At 43.5% G+C, this 17500-nt stretch overlaps 1 protein-coding gene across 1 annotated transcript in view; it reads right to left on the bottom strand.

The window, feature by feature from the left end:
* The window catches only part of ahr2 (aryl hydrocarbon receptor 2), a 106734-nt gene that overhangs the window by 24120 nt on the left and 65114 nt on the right, over positions 1-17500 (bottom strand). The window contains exon 4 of the mRNA XM_084332046.1: positions 7407-7496. Coding sequence (XP_084188172.1) covers positions 7407-7496 — 90 coding nt within the window. The remainder of the gene's footprint in view (positions 1-7406; positions 7497-17500) is intronic.

Here is a 17500-nt window from a genome sequence, read left to right as displayed (position 1 = left end):
GTACGCCGTTGTCGGCGCGTACGCCTTGCACATTAACAATAAAGAAGTATCCTTTGTTTGAGAATCAACACCTGCCTCTCGTCTATCCGCTCTGCACTGCACCTGGGTCCAACACACCAACCGAACCGTAACAGACACATAGAGGTCTGTATCCAGGAGCCGCTGTCCTCCACCTGCCCGCTCCAGCAGGCCCTGAGGTGCAGCGCGTACGACAACAACACGGGCACACGTGGTCGATGCATTACGGACGAGTAGGGGTGTAACGTAACGATGCATCGAAATGCATCGATCCTAATGTGACGATTCAACTGCATCGATTTGAACATGTTAGAATCGATTAGAATAGATTATAATGAAAAAATATATATTTGTTTCATGTTTTTTTTTTTTTTTGTGTGTATTGTTTTTATTGACCTATAGTCCATTCATGCTGAGTGAATCAGTTCCCCCAGCCACATTTGTGTATATTTTGTTTTTGGGGAATTAACTGATAGAAAATGTATCGAATCGAATTGAATCGAATCGTGGTCAAATGAAGAGATTTCATGATGCATTGAATCGTTGCCTGAAGAATCGTAATCGAATTGAATCGTTGTGAGGTTGCATCGTTACACCCCTACGGACGAGTCAAAACACTGCGTGCCGTGGGAGCCCCGGCTTTGTCTTGTTACTATGTGGAGGGCAGGGGGGAGCGGGGACAGGTGCACCGGCAACAACCAGCGCAGGGTAAACACATGACGTGAGGCGAGGGCAGGGGGGAGCGGGGACAGGTGCACCGGGAACAACCAGCGCAGGGTAAACACATGACGTGAGGCGAGGGCAGGGGGGAGCGGGGACAGGTGCACCGGGAACAACCAGCCCAGGGTAAACACATGACGTGAGGCGAGGGCAGGGGGGAGCAGGGACAGGTGCACCGGGAACAACCAGCGCAGGGTAAACACATGACGTGAGGCGAGGGCAGGGGGGAGCGGGGACAGGTGCACCGGGAACAACCAGCCCAGGGTAAACACATGACGTGAGGCGAGGGCAGGGGGGAGCGGGGACAGGTGCACCGGGAACAACCAGCCCAGGGTAAACACATGACGTGAGGCGAGGGCAGGGGGGAGCGGGGACAGGTGCACCGGGAACAACCAGCCCAGGGTGAGGGCAGATGGCAACCGTATAAACAAGAAGTTGTTTGAGGACACAAGATGGACAGGGTGGGCTGAGCCTTATACTGCTGCCGTTTGTCATAATATCCCAGTTGAGTCAAAATAATACCCGAGGATGACTTTCTCTTCACAAAACATACCGAGAGGAAGGCAGAGTGGGGATATCATGCCAAATATGGCATTGGGACAGTTGTTTTATATCAGGGCCTGTATTCACACAACACATTTTTTTTTTCCACTTTTTCTCCCAATTTTTCTATTTTTCTCCCATCCCAATTTTCGTATTTCCAATTCTTCCCTCCCCTGTCTTGAACGTTGCTAGACTATGCCTCCCACAGGTCGGTTGTAGTGAGGACAGAAGCCTTGCATCACGTGTCCCCTCCGGTACACGAGGAGGCAGCCTGTCGCATCTTTTCGACGCAGCAGCTAGAACTCTCAGTGGCGAGGAGTAACGTGTGGGAGGCTCACGCTGCCCCTGTCACTTCCTGCTTCCGTCGCACTGGCGTCACCAAAACGACCTGTAGGAGTCGCTGTCCACAACGTCAAATCCCCACCCACCGGCTTTCCCACCCTCTAACACTTGCCAATTGTGTTAGTATGAACGACCGGCCAGCCGGTAGCAACGCCGAGAGCTGGGCTCGAACCCAGCGTCTCCTGCGTTAGAGGCGAGCGCCTTGCCCACTGCGCCAATCAGCCGCCCCACACAACACATTCTGACAATATTCCCTCTACTGAGACTTAACCTAAAACATTCCTAGCTAAGGGTTTGTTATAAAAGTGACTCAACTCTTGAGGAAGGAATGGCCCAAAAAGGAAAAGTGTATTTCAGTGAAGAGGTGCTGTTGACCCGCGTCACTGTGGGCGTGAGCCTGTCCTTCAGACACTGGCTGATGGTGGAAGATCTCAGCATGCCACGGAAAGCATGTAAATATTGAGATCGACGATTGCACAATTTAGTCGGGTATACAATGGATGAATGGAATAAATCCGTCTTATCTTGGAAAATATAAATGAAACAATTTGTCATTATATTCGTCTGTCCCAGAAGTCAATCAATCAATCAATCAAATCCTTTATTTAACCAGATAAGCATCATTGAGATTAAAATCTCTTTTTCAAGAGCGATCTGGCCAAGCAAGGCAGCAGAAAGTTTCAACATAAAAAAAGAACATCACAATAAAATACAGATAAAACATTCACAGCAAGCTCCAATTTCAGGCAAGTTATCAAACAGGCAAGTTATCAAACACAGTTGCACTGAAGGGAACTGAATTTGTAGGATTTTAAAATGGCTTTAAATTCTCAGAGGGTGACCAGTCCGCGTCTATGCTTTTACCAAACGGTTTGTGTTTCCGCGTTCCCGTTTTGCGCTCTGATTGGCCACTGACCTACGCTAGTACGCCCCCCTCGTTATGAGCGTAGAAATGCCCTACTGCCTCCAGGAACAGCTGTTTCCGCGTGACTTTATGTGCAAGTTTAAAGTGCTTAGAAATGCCGGTAAATGCCAGTTCATTCATGCTTTGAGGCACGCTTCCTGACAGGATTTTATAATATTGTATTTTATAATATTGTAGCTTGACAATTTTAAGAAACTACGCTCTCAGCTGAGTCAAGAAACGAGGCTCTCAGCAGTCACTACGCTCTCAGCTGAGAGTCAAGAAACGACGCTCTCAGCAGTCATCTTATGCAGCATCACTTTTCACATCAAAACAAAAGTAGAACTGTAATGTAGAGTGGACTTAAACATATTTACAATTAGCATTTTATAAAGTAGAACTGTAATGTTTACTTTCTCAGTCAGTGCTAAGTGCAGCATCCCTTTTCACATCAAAACAAAAGTAGAACTGGACTTTCGCATATTATTAACATTGACAAACATATTTATAATTAGCATTTTATAAAGTAGAACTGTAATGTTTACTTTCTCAGTCAGTGCTAAGTGCAGCATCCCTTTTCACATCAAAACAAAAGTAACAAAAAAAATAACTGGATGGTGGACTTTCTCATATTATGTCACAGTGTGTGTAAATGTGCCATGTGGATTATACGTGCCCCATGTAAAATATTTAAACAACCATTAAGCAGTGTTGGGCAAGTTACTCAGGAAGTATGCTAGTTGCGGAAAGCAGGATGAGAGAGCGTAGAGGGGGGCGTACTAGCGTAGGTCAGTGGCCAATCAGAGCGCAAAACGGGAACACGGAAACACAAACCGTTTGGTAAAAGCATAGATGCGACCAGTCCTGGTAATTTTAGGTCCTCCTGTATCTTGTTCCAGGATGAAGGAGCAGCATATTTAAAAGCCCTTTTCCCCAATTCAGTTCTCATATAGGGAACATCCCGTTTTAGAGCAGCTTGAGAATGAAGGGCATACTTGTATTGCTTAGTGCACAGAAGCACGCTTAGGTACGAGGGAACCAGCTTAACACTTTCAGTGCCAAAAACTTAAAAAGTAGTTTTTGGATAGTTTTTCCTTTTTTTCAATATTTTTATTCATTATTCATCCAGGGACCTTGGTGTTACCATAGGGAATGAGTCTGAGATCGGCAAAGTACAATACCAGCCGCATCCAGCTAGACGGCGGTATCGAGCACCCTTTGAAACCTTATATCTTGCCCTGTGTTACACTCAAATGTCTCCGGGCGCAGTTTTCTGGGTCGGGCGAGTTGAGTGGTTCTCCTGGTTGCATTGAAGCACGTCAAATGCCCCTGATCCATATGTTGTGGTGTGTTATGTCGTGGACCAAATGGACATCGGATGGACCAGATGGCGATCAAACAATTGGAATATTATTTTTGGAATACTCCCGATCACAGGTAAGGACTATCTGACGTCAATTCTGGCTTGATCGTGCAATGTTTCTATACCGATCCAACTGATCAGCGTTTTTAGTGTTCAATACAAATGCCGTTACTGGCAGTCAAATAATCAGAAACGACCCACCCCCCTTTCGGCAACGCTTATAATAGAATTCACGTATAAGGCTATAACTCAGCCTTTCGGGAATTACCCCAGACCACTCTAAAACTATACTTATATTCACCACAGTATAACACAGGAATGTATTGATGAACATTTTTATTATTTTTCACATATTGAACGATAGATAGTTGATGTCAAATGGGCCATAGTATTGTATCCATAGCTATAATATAGAATATATAGCTCTACAAACAAGGTGACACACTCCTATCTTTAAAGCGTGGCATTGCTACAACGGGACCCGTCTAATCCCTGGCACTGAATGTGTTAAGCAGTTCTTTGTGCACAAGAGAGAGCCATTGAGAAAATCGCCATTAAAGATGGGTAACTTGCAATGGCATATAGGGTGCAATGGTGCACTCGATTGCCACATCCCGTGACAAAGCATAAGGCAGAATGGTACACTGTATCCAGCTTTCTAAGGTACTGATCAGGTGCATACATGTAAAGTAAGTCATCATAATCGAGTAGTGGTAAGAAGGTGGTCGAGATCCGGTGACTTCTCACTTTAAGTGAAAAACAGGACCTGTTTCTGAAAAAGAAGCAGAGTTTAAGCTTCAGCTTCGACACAAGTTTATCTATGTGAGATTTAAACGTAAGGTTCTCGTCCACTATAATGCCTAGATATTTGTAGGAAGCAACCCTTTCGATGTCAGTCCCTCCAGCAGTAACAAGTGTGGGAAGATCAGCTGGGAGTCTCTTCCCATTTGAGAAGAGCATAAACTTTGATTTGCCAGCATTTAACACAAGCTTAAGCTGGGTAAGATGTGACTGAACAATGTCAAAGGCAGATTGCAAGAACTCCATCGTTTGCACAACACTGGGAGATGAGCAATAAATTACTGTGTCATCAGCATAGAAATGGTAAGCAGCATTAGACAGGTTGATACAAAGATCATTAACATATATGGACAGTAGAGGTCCCAGTACGGAACCTTGTGGTACACCCTTAAGTACAGGGAGGAAATAGGATGAAAAACCAGCAGACTGTACACACTGTGTACCTGTACTGTGTACCTGTCAGGTCATTTGAAAACCACCCTACAGCCTGTCTAGATAAACCAGTTTTATGTAGACACTTCGATAAAATGGCATGGTCAACCGTATCAAAGGCTTTGGATAAGTCTAGGAACAGAGCTGCACAGTATTTATTTGGAATCCAGTGATTCAATGACATCATTGACTACTTTAAGAGTAGCAGTGATCGTGCTGTGCTTCTTTCTGAAACCGGACTGGTTCATGGAAAGCTGGCCATGTGAGTCTAAGAAATCTTTTAGCTGCTCACTTATTAGTTTCTCAAGGGCTAAAACACACAACTTTGAGAAGTGATGAAATATCCCCCACGAGGGCCGGCCTGTCCTCCCTGCCATAAAGAAGTAATTTCCCCATGACTCATAGCGTGATATTGCAGAACAATGTTTCGCCAAAGATCACACAGACCAAATACAGCAGACGAACAAAAGAAAATATGACTGTAATTGCAACCATGGCGCTCACGGACAAAGTGCTAGGACCAGCCTGTGTTATACCTCTTGGGAAATGACCAGCAACGGTTGAGTTACTCAACCCTGTCACAAAGTTACTCAACCCTGTCACAAAGATACTCAACCACATCATAAAGTTACTCAACCCTGTCAGAAAGATACTCAACCACACCATAAAGTTACTCAACCCTGTCACAAAGTGACTCAACCCCGTCACAGTTACTCAACCCTGTCACAAAGATACTCAACCCAGTCATAAAGTGACTCAACCCCCATCACAATGTCTCCATGCGGAAACGAAAAGGAAAACAACTCCTGCTTTCGACACGTCTTCATCATTTTGATAAGTTCACTGACGGCCATTGACTCAGTTGCAAAATGCAGAAATGAAGACGCAGTGATTTGGCTGTTCGGCTGACCTTTCAGAATGGGAATGCTGATCCAGAATCAGTTTAGCCTTAAGTATTATTTTGAAACATGTGTTTATTCATAGACCATTGCTTTGCAGCTCACCACAGAATTGGAGAACTTGTGGTAACATTTCACTCAAGGCGTACTACATAGTATCTGTATTATAAGTATCATAAGAATATTCATTAATACTTTATTGTAAATGTGGTTATACTCATAAAGCTATGTGTCAATAACCAGATTGATTAGAGTCCTCATGATGCAGCTTCAGGAAAATATGTCGCAAGTCCTAAAAGATGCTAGTGGAGTGGGAGAAAGAGTTAGAAATAGAGATAACAGAGGAGGAATGGTATAACATATGTAAGACACAACAATCAACCACAGGATCAAGGATATGGAGGGAGTTTGGGTGGAAAAAAATAATTAGATTATTCATAACACCAGAAATACAGGGCAATTACAGACCAGCAAAGAAGGTTGGAGGGAGTGTGGACAAGAAAGAGCGAACCACACACACATATTCTGGAGATGTCAGAAAATAAGGCACTACAGGGAAGAGATAGGAGAGATAATAAATGGAATAATAGGATACGAAATACCACAGGAAGGCCAAGTGTTGTATCTGGGGAACCTATCACAGGAAGGAATTCAAGGGGAAGACAAATACTTGATTAAGATACTAATAGTGGCAGCCAAAAAAGCTTTAACTAAACTGTGGTACAGGGTAGAAGTGCAGACGAAGGAACAATGGATAGAGGTAGTAGAGGGGATACAGGAAATGGAGAGAATCACACATCTGCTGAGGCTGCAAGAAGAGAAGTTTGAATTGAAATGGGAAAAGTGGGAAGAATATAGGAGGGGAAGGAACGACATCACAGGGGATTGAAAAGGATACAAGGAAATGATGAAAAATGTAAATAAAGGATGCAAATATAGAATGGACCGAAGGACCCATGCCACACTTTTTCTTTTCTCATTTTTGTATATGTTTTATTTGTATTTCTTGTTGATGAGTCTTTGTAATTTTGTATGCTGAAATGTATTGTCTATGTGTGTTGTTGAATTTTTTTTTAATAACAACTTTGGAAAAAAAAAAAAAAAAAAGATGCTAGTGATACAATTCTTACGTAGACTAATCATTTATTTAAATAATACATCCACAGAGCTTTTTAGAAAGGTGCGGAATAAAATAAATGATTGATTTATGAATTCATTAATAAAAAAAATTATTTGGCGGGTCCAAAATGTAATGTATGTTGTTATTTACATAGTGGCAGTGGAAGGGTTAACCGTCTGTATTGTCGCAGTGAAAGGGTTAACCATTTGGCAGTGTGGTAGTGAAATGGTTCAACCAAATTATTTCCAAACGTGTAGATCTTACCTGATGGAAGCCCAGGTAGTCTTGGATGGTGGACGAGGAGTAGAAGACGTATCCCTCCGCCGTCACAACCAGCACAAAGCCAGTCAGGGCCTATATAGAAAAAGGAGAGCCGGGGGGGGGGGGGGGGGGGGGAGAATACAGTGAGTATACCCGGCACAAACGCATTCGGTATACAGTGGATCGCACAGTATCATTAACATGGATACAATGTAAACAAAAGGACTGTTACACAACAACCAGGTTGATGTATGCGTTTTGGTGTCTGTTTATATTAGGGATGTTCGATGTTGGCTTTTTTACCGATAACCGATATTTTATTTATTTTTATTTTTTATTTATCCTTTATTTATCCAGGAATGTCCCATTGAGATACAATATCTCTTCTTCCAGGGAGTCCTGACCAACACGACACACAACAAGTTTCAACATAAAACAGGGCATTAAACAAAAAACATACAATTCAAATATAAATACAGAAGGCCAATACAGTGGCAAGGAGCATAATCAGATCAGCAATAGCATCAGGTAAAACAGTTACATGTTTCATAAAGGGTTAATCGTAGCATACCTTTAAAAGCATTCACAGTAGGAAGTGCCTCTAGACAAAGTTTTACTTGCAGCGTATTCCATAAATTCCATACCGATATTGTCCAACTCTTAATTTCCGATACCGATATCAACCGATACCGATATATGCAGGGTTTCCCCCCCCCAAAAAACTTAATAATTTCAGGTAATTAACACTTTGACTGCCTAAAAACGATTTACAACGTCTTTGCTGGCGATGCTAAAGTTGCCGGGGGACGCTGTACAGCGTCCTTATATCAATATTTCAAAAATCTGGAATCGGATTCATATTCCCCCTCCGCTGGCCTGAGATTCACCAGCAGGACCCACTGAGCTCTCTGGCGGTTCAGGAGCGCCATCTGGTGGCCGATCGGCGCAACTGCTTAACAGGAAGCGCAGTAGAGGTTTTGCTGGTCGGCCCTATTGCTTCCGGCCACTCGGGATAGGTTCCGGCACTCTAGCTCGTCACTCTACATAGCGATCGATTGCCAATAACTCGATAAACAACATGATTTGGACGTATATACCATTATACAAGCTGGAGATGGACCGGGTAATAATATATCCCATAATGATAAAATTTCTACTCGACGATGATCGCCCAACGGCGCGCGGAGACTGGGGTGAGTTTCAGCGTGTAACGTTACCATCTTCGATACTAACTGCTTTTATCAACATTTGACCCACATTAGATGATTGGTATAACGCTGCCCACGGAATTATAAACGCCCCCTCGCCCATCCGGTCAACATCAGATGACGTGTAGTAACTTCTAGAAGTACGTCTAGTTGGAATTTTTTATATCGCGCTGATTGCCATCAAACTGTATTTCATCATCAATATAATGCATTTGGGGCTATATATCACGTTCTGGAGAAAGTTGCAGAAAGAGATGAAAACATACTTATACATTAGACCATACTTTACTATGAATATGTGAATGAAAAAGTTTAACGTTGCTACACAATGAACAATACATATAGGACTTTGAATGGGCCCTAATAATGGCAATGTAGCAATAGAATTTAAAAAGTTATAGCCCTGCAAAGAAGGGGACGTTCTCCATAGACAAATAGCGCTGGCAATCTATGGTATATCATTAATTTAACCCATGGCAGCCAAAGTGTTAACATTACATATATCTTGTTGTGGAATTAACACAACATTATGCATACTTTTGACAATAAATAAAATAATAATTTGTTCTTACTTGCTTGCCTGGGTAAATCATTATTTTATTTTTTTAATATTTTTTTTTAAACCGATACCGATATTTTCCGATATTACATTTTAATGCCAATATCGGTCGATAATATTGGTAGGCCGATAATATCGGACATCCCTAGTTTATATGTGTGAGTGTGTGTTATGTACCATGTGTTTGTATTTTGATAGTAGCAGGACGGGTGGGGGGGGGGGGGGGGGGTAATTAATGTCTCCTTCGTTTCAGGGGTTAACATGACAGCAGCAGACTCCACTCACAGTCACACACATGATCTTGCCCCACGACAACAATGGGAAAGGGTAATTTTGGGGGGAGGGGGTTAGGATAGAGAGGTAAGTATAGAGAGAGAGAGAGAGAGAGAGAGAGAGAGAGAGAGAGAGAGATAGAGGGGGGGACTATACTATATTCACAGTTCCACAATCCGTTAGTATGCAAATACTGTGATTTGTAGGCATACCAAAAGCACCACGACATTTGAAGTGTGGAGCGGGACGGTTGCTGTACGCGATCGCCTCAATCCCACATTTCCCTGTGTTATTTCCAGTTCCAGGTCAGCGGAGATTTCCCAAACAAACATACTGGCCACCGAAGCATCATTTGTGTGTCCTTTTGGCAACAAAAACGACGGCGTATCCGTCCTGATTGCACAGCTATAGCTAAGTGGAAACAGCTGCGAGTGAACCGTTCTCTTCTTCTGGTGTTTTACGAGGCACGTTACGTGGCACCGGTACGTCGCACGCACACTGCCCTCCACGTGCTCTGCGAAGAGCCCCGCCGACATTAGCACGGCGTAACACACCTCATGCATGTGATACATACAATGGGTGCAGATGGAGCCTGTATAAACCAGACGTACGGGGTAAATAATACCCGGTCACCCCCGCAGGGCTGATATGAAGATGGGCACTTTGCTCAACGGTTACCGTGGTGATATTATATAAACAGCCTGTCGGCTTAGTGCGGATTGGACATTGATACCGGGTCGAGAGGCGTTCCGGAGTGCTCATCCACAGCATTCCATCGCCGACATCTTGATAGGGCAAACGACAGGCGGTTGTTATCGAATAACAGGTGATTAGCATCGAATGACAACTGTGACCAACGAGCTGCGGCGTGGTGCCATGTTGGTTGGCATGACGCCATCGTGAGGCTACTATGAATAATAGTGGCTACGGAGAACGCAGACAGCAACGTGGTCGACGTGTTCTTCTATTCTCTATGGGCAGCAGGAGAAGCTCAGATTCTATCTTTGGTCTCGTAGAGCTGCAGACTTTAACCGTTTGTCAGGCCTTTGTGTACGCGACCGTGCAACTGTTTATGCACATAACAAGTGCGTGTGCAGTCCAATGAAATGTCTTTTGGACAAAGACAAATGGGTGAAATGTCTTTTTTTTTCTTTTTTTTGTTTATCTTTTTCCCCCTCCTTTTTCCTCCGATTTTCTCCCATCCCAATGTTAGTCGTTATGCCAATTCCCAATCCCCTTCCTGGTCGCTGCGCACTTACCCCCCACAGTCGGTCTGGGAGAGTGGAGGCTATCACATGCTTCCTCCGACACACGTCTAGCCAATCAACCGCTTCTTTTCACCTGGCAGCGCGGACTCTCACTGAGAGCGGGTAACGTGTGGAAGGATCACACTACCGCCCTTAGATCCTATCCGCGCTTAGCAGGCGCCCCGACCGAACTGTAGGAGTCGCTGTTTACAACGACCCGGACCCACCCGCCAGCTTCTCCCACCCTCTAATACTGCCAATTGTATTAGTGTGAACGGCCAGCCAAGCTGGTGACAACCCCGGAGCTGTGAGCTGGATTCGAACAGGCGAATCCAGCGTCTCCGGGGTTGGTGACGAACGCAATCTCCGCTACGCCACCTGACTGCCCTGGTGAAATGTCTTTTGTAATGTCTGTGGTAATATAGTTTTATGTTTATATTAGGGTGACCATATTTTGATTTCCAAAAAAGAGGACATGCTGGCCCCAGCCTCGAGATACTTAATGATACTTTGCACAATCGAAGCGGGTATGGCCACCTTCATTTCACCATGTCTTGTGTACTGTACTGTATGTGATGAATAAACCTCTTGAATCTTGAATCTCTACTCAAAGTTTACTCAAAGATGCCTTTATTGTTTTAACATATGCTTGGAAACATGCACCCAGAAAAGCGGAAATGTATTTGTATACTTGAACTTGAGGACTGCATACTTTTTTTGCAAAGCTTATATTTATACATTATGCTTAGCACATGCATAAGCCTGGTCTCTTTTGAAAGATAACATTCTGAAGTTACTAATGCAAAAAAGGAAAATCACTTTTAGTGCTAATGAAATAGAGTAGCATATAGGTCTGAACTTGAGTTGAACGTGAACTTGTGTACTCACATTTTTCTGCAGTGGTTGCAATATCCCAAATTTAACCACATAACATGCGCCCAGAAAAGTGGATTTTTTTTTTTACTTGAACTTGAGGACTGCATACCTTTTTTGCAAAGCTTATCTTTATACTTTATGCTTATAGCACATGCATAAGCCTGGTCTCTTTTGAAAGATAACATTCTGAAGTTTCATACACAATAAAGAAAAATCACTTTTAGTGCTAATGAGTAACATAGGGCTGAACATGAGTTGAACTTGTGTACTCACGTTTTTGTGTAGTATAGTTGCAATATTCCAAAATAATATATATATATTTTTGTACAAGCTGGAAAACACAGTAAATCCATAGCCTGAAGGGACATGTGCCTGAAGGGACATTAACGTGTGTTGTCGGGCCTTACAAATACATTTGATTTTGATTTGATTATCAATAAGGTAGGATATCTGGAACACACAAACACACAATTTTTTAAATCACATGCCATGAAACTCTGGGACCTGGCTGAATTTAAGACTGCACAAATCATGTTTAAAGCACGAAACAATTCACTCCCGGGTAACATCCAAAAATTCTGTTATAGAGAGGGGGGTTACAATTTAGAGGAGAGTCTAACTTCAAGAAACAGGCTGTTCATTCAACAATGTATGTATATTTCAGTTTGTGGAGTGAATATGAGTTGCATAAGATAATAGAGTGTGAAGGTATACTGAATACTGTCCATCTGTATGTCATGTTATGATGAATTGAAAATGGGGGACCCTGATGTAAACCAGACGAAAGTCTTTCTCTGGTCTGCATCCCCTTAACAATTGTGTGTATTGAGCCGTACTGTATTGTACCCATTCTGCAATCTGTTAATAAAGTTTTCAATCAATCAATCAATCAATCAAGGGGGTAGGAATACATAAGTTTACACTTCATTCTATACTCCTGCTTGTTTGTTTTTTAATCTGTTTATTACTTGTTTTCTATTATTATTTATTTTCAATTTATGTTCGAAATAAATAAACGCATTCATTCAAGATATTGTATAGAGTCTGGCCGCCTATTGCTTAATGACAGCCCTACAGTGCTGCTTTTGCTTCCGCGTTTTCCCTGATTGGCTGCGCCATGCCCCGCGGCAGGCGCGGCAACCGCAGAGCGGAGCGGCAGAGCGAGCGGAGCGGCAGAGCGCGAGCGGAATTATGCAACCGCCCTAGTAATCCGCCATGATTTTCATTCGGCGCTTCAGCTCACCTGGCAGAGCAGTGGTCCTGCGGTCCGTTGTTGACGAGTTCGAATCCCATCACATTTTTTTTTTTTACATGATTTTTTTTTTAACGTGTATTCTTTCGCCGGTTAAGGTTAGGCATGGTTAAGGTTAAGGTTAAGGTTAGGCATTGTTTCGGAGTTGGTTAAGGTTAGAACGGTTAAGTTTAGGCGCTGTTAAGGAGCTGGTTAAGGTTAGAGTTTGTCTTAGAGAATGGCAATATTCTTTCTATGGTTAAGGTTAGGCATGGTTAAGGTTAAGGTTAAGGTTAGGCATTGTTTCGGAGTTGGTTAAGGTTAGAACGGTTAAGTTTAGGCGCTGTTAAGGAGCTGGTTAAGGTTAGAGTTTGTCTTAGAGACAGCCTATTTCCGCACTGCCGCTCTCCCGCGTTGCCGCGGTCACATGGTCAAATTGTCACATTCTTGCACTGTAGGGCTGTCATTAAGCAACACGCAGTCTGGCCCCTCACGGATCTCGCAGCTGTGCCTGCACAGTGCAATACTCCAATTCAGCCATTGGGTGGGTGGCGCTGCTGAGCGGCCCTCACAGCGCGGCCGTCAGCGAGCGGCCCTGAGAGCGCCGCTGGCTCTGCAGCTGCATGCTTCTCCGGGAGTAATCTGGCGCGCCATGTAAAAAGTCGCACGCCTGACATATCGGCATGTAACTCGAGAACCGAGGCGCGGATTTTGGCGATTCAGATGGCATTCAAACGAATAGCGCTTTAATTCGATAATTTATATGTTCGGCGAAAAATGCAGTGCCGAGCCTTCAGATGCTCGCAAAGGGCCATGGAACTGAAACTGAAAAACAATGAAACCCCGGACATTTCCATGAATTTATAAACCCCCCCGGACGCCCCGGACAGGGCGTGAAAAGAGGACATGTCCGGGCAAAAGAGGACGTTTGGTCACCCTAGTTTATATTCTCTGTTTTTATAATTTTCATTATTTCTATTTATTGTCATTATTGCTGTTGTTTTACTGTGAAGTCTTGTTTATTATTATTATTATTATTACTGTATTGTGTTTTGTCTTGTTTCGTGTGTAAAAGAAAAAAGGAAATACAAAAATGTGAAAAAAAAGAAAAAAAAAGTGCGCGTGTCACTAGAGGGTTTGATAGACTCGTTCCAATCATTTGACTTGGTCGTTCGTTTGATTGGATGTTGATGTTTTAGCTCCTGCCCCTCACCGGAACGACAGATTATTTTCATTTCTGTGTCAAACGTCTTATTTGTTTGAGTACTATCAATTACTGTCGAGATATAAATCGGGATCGATACCGAATCAGGTACTTTTAAAGGGGAGATGAAGCATTGAACAATGTGATCCTAGTTTGTTTGTTGTGTACCTTGTGTAAGACAGGGTCCTATAATAAAATGTGAAATCCTGCTTATTTGTCTGAAAAATCAAATATAATTTCCCTGTTTTCGCCATTTTGTTGCTGACGTCACGGTGTTGGTTTGGTGTATACACTGCTGGTTAGCTGCCTATAGTGAACATGGATTGTCGGGTCAGTCAGTAAATAAAATGTTGCCTACAAAACAACGGGACCGCTGTGGTTCTTTTTGTATTGCTCCTGGCTGTTCAAACTAATTTTACCATGTGAAAGAGAGAGGAAAGTTGGTTAATTTCCACAAACTACCAGTGAAAAAAACAGTGTTGTTGGCATGTTGGCTGGCTGCACTCAGGCGGCGCGATCAGCCTGTTGGACAGGGAATGAAGATCTGCAGCGAACACTTCATTGCCTCGGATTATGTTGTTGGGGGTGGGAGGTTTGTCCAGAAGACCACTAATCAGCTGAAGCCTGATGCGGTTCCCTCTGTCTTCTACAGACAGACTGGCGCAGGCAGTTCAGCGTCACGGAGCATTTAGCCTGCTGGCTACCTAGCTCCACTTCAACCAGCCGAGCGTCGGGAGCTCCAGCAGCTTGTCGATGTGCTAATAGCCTCAGCAAGCTAACGTTAGCTGGCTCCAGCAGCTTGTCGATGTGCTGGAGCCTCGGCAAGCTAACGTTAGCTTGCTCCAGCAGCTTGTCGATGTGCTGGAGCCTCGGAAAGCTAACGTTAGCTTGCTCCAGCAGCTTGTCGATGTGCTGGAGCCTCGGCAAGCTAACGTTAGCTTGCTCCAGCAGCTTGTCGATGTGCTGGAGCCTTTGCAAGCTAACGTTAGCTTGCTCCAGCAGCTTGTCGATGTGCTGGAGCCTCGGCAAGCTAACGTTAGCTTGCTCCAGCAGCTTGTCGATGTGCTGGAGCCAGCTACCGTTAGCTTGCCGAGGCTCCAGCACATCGACAAGCTGCTGGAGCAAGCTAACGTTAGCTTGCTGAGGCTCCAGCACATCGACAAGCTGCTGGAGCCAGCTAACGTTAGCTTGCCGAGGCTCCAGCACATCGACAAGCTGCTGGAGCTCCCGACGCTCGGCTGGTTGAAGTGGAGCTAGGTAGCCAGCAGGCTAAATGCTCCGTGACGCTGAACTGCCTGCGCCAGTCTGTCTGTAGAAGACCAAGGGAACCGCATCAGGCTTCAGCTGATTAGTGGTCTTCTGGACAAACCTCCCACCCCCAACAACATAATCCGAGGCAATGAAGTGTTCGCTGCAGATCTTCATTCCCTGTCCAACAGCCTGAGTGCAGCCAGCCTGAGCCAACGTGCCAACAACACTGTTTTTTTCACTGGTAGTTTGTGGAAATTAACCAACTTTCCTCTCTCTTTCACACGGTAAAATTAGTTTGAACAGCCCAGGAGCAATACAAAAAGAACCACAGCGGTCCCGTTGTTTGGTAGGCAACATTTGACTGACCCGACAGTCCATGTTTACTATGCAGCTAACCAGCAGTGTATACACCAAACCAACACTGTGACGTCAGCAACAAAATGACGGCGCACATGTTCATAAATGCTACATAAATGGACATTACAAATAGTTTTTTCTTAGAAACGCCTTATTTTTATAACGTGATTTTTTCTGTGGTTTATCTAAATACTAATGTGATGCTATGACTATGTTTATATCGCTATGCTTCATCTCCCCTTTAAGGGTACCGACCGAAACACGTCGGTACTACCGAGTACCGATTCACGGGAGATCCGCCAGTGCCACATTTCGGTACTGTAAAAAATCAACGTTCACATACACAATACACGCTTACCTAGGATTTGACTTGATTCAACAAAAAAGCAGTCGGGGCAATGGCAAAGTGTTGTTACACTTTACAAAGCTAGACGCAGACAACAATGCTCGCTGCAATATTACAAATTGTTCAAAATAAATAATAATGATAATAAATTATTTGAAGTTTGGCATTTTTCTATTTTTTTTACTGAGGTAGGAAAATTACGTTTTTAGAGACTAAAGTACAGAAAAAATGTACCGTTGATTACCGGTATCGATTCACAGGTACCGGTACCGGTATCGGTTCAAATGTGAAAGGTACCCAACCCTACCGCTTATTGATCCTTTAACTCATTGGACGCCAGACCCGATGATAGTCGGGTTAACTCGCCATCGCTTGAGCGCCAGGACCCCCAAAAACCTGAGTATAGTTGGGTTTTAATCGTTATTTCTTTTATTAGCGATATCCATTCATTTTCATCCATCCAACCTGATGTTATTGTTGGGAATGGGTCTGAGCTCGCAAAAGGGCAAATACGATCGTTCATGAACACGTTCATATTTTGGGCGAACGTGAACTGAACGTACTGTATTTCCGCTAGATGAACGTAATTGAGAACGCGTTCATTCTCAGCGCTGTATAACGGCGTTCAAAAGTGCGTTCATTCTCAACACAGTATTATAACGGCGTTCAAAAGTGTGCCCGATTTCATATGCCTTTCAGCCGAAAACCCAGTTAAAACACACCGTAAACAGGCTTCAAAATAATGCGGAAAACCACCCAATCTGGCAACAGCAAGCTGCCTGTGGCGCACAAAGATATACGTCATCAGACTCCTCACAACAAGAACAATGTGGAACCGCGGAACCGGCAAGCATTAGTATGGACGAAGCCGAGAGCAGCTGCAGTAGCACTCGCTCAGAGTCAGACTCTACGGTCGGGTTATGAGCATTTAAAAGAGTTTTACATTAAAGTCAGTAAATGTTTTGCACTTTGAATATTGAACTTTGAGGTACAATCTTAGTTTCATACCTCAGCCTGGTTCCTACCTCGTGTTGTGTTAGTACAGAGTTATGTCGGCACATGTTTATATATGTTATATGTTTGCACAATGACTACTTTCACTTTTGGTACTTTAAGTATATTTAGATTATTATACTTAATAAAGACCATTCAAGCAGCACGTTTTTCCTCATGTTTTTGAAAATATACTGTAGAGATGAAAGCTGCAGCTGCTACTAGTGTGGACTGCATGGGCGGCAGCAAAGCGTTATGGAAATGCCAGTATTCTGATTGCTGTCTGTGGTTCTATATGGGTTGTGGCAATACATTTGACAAATAATAGCTTGCAGCAACGTATTGAAAAAATAACTATAAACTATAAATTAGTTCATTTTTGAAACCATGAACTTTAGTTCAAAATTTTTAATTATGAACTATGAACTGAACTAGTTCATTAAAAAAGTTGTGAACTGTGAACTGAACTAGTTCATGTAGAAAGTGAACTTTCCCAACACTGGATGTGAGGTAAGGAATCTATGTTACCAGTCTTGGGTTATTCAGATGTTT

The sequence above is a fragment of the Notolepis coatsorum genome (genome assembly GCF_963971535.1).
Source record: "Notolepis coatsorum genome assembly, chromosome: 1".
NCBI classification, from domain to species: Eukaryota; Metazoa; Chordata; class Actinopteri; order Aulopiformes; family Paralepididae; genus Notolepis; species Notolepis coatsorum.
The sequence above is the reverse complement of the archived record's forward strand: the minus strand, read 5'-3'. Positions and strand labels throughout refer to the sequence as shown.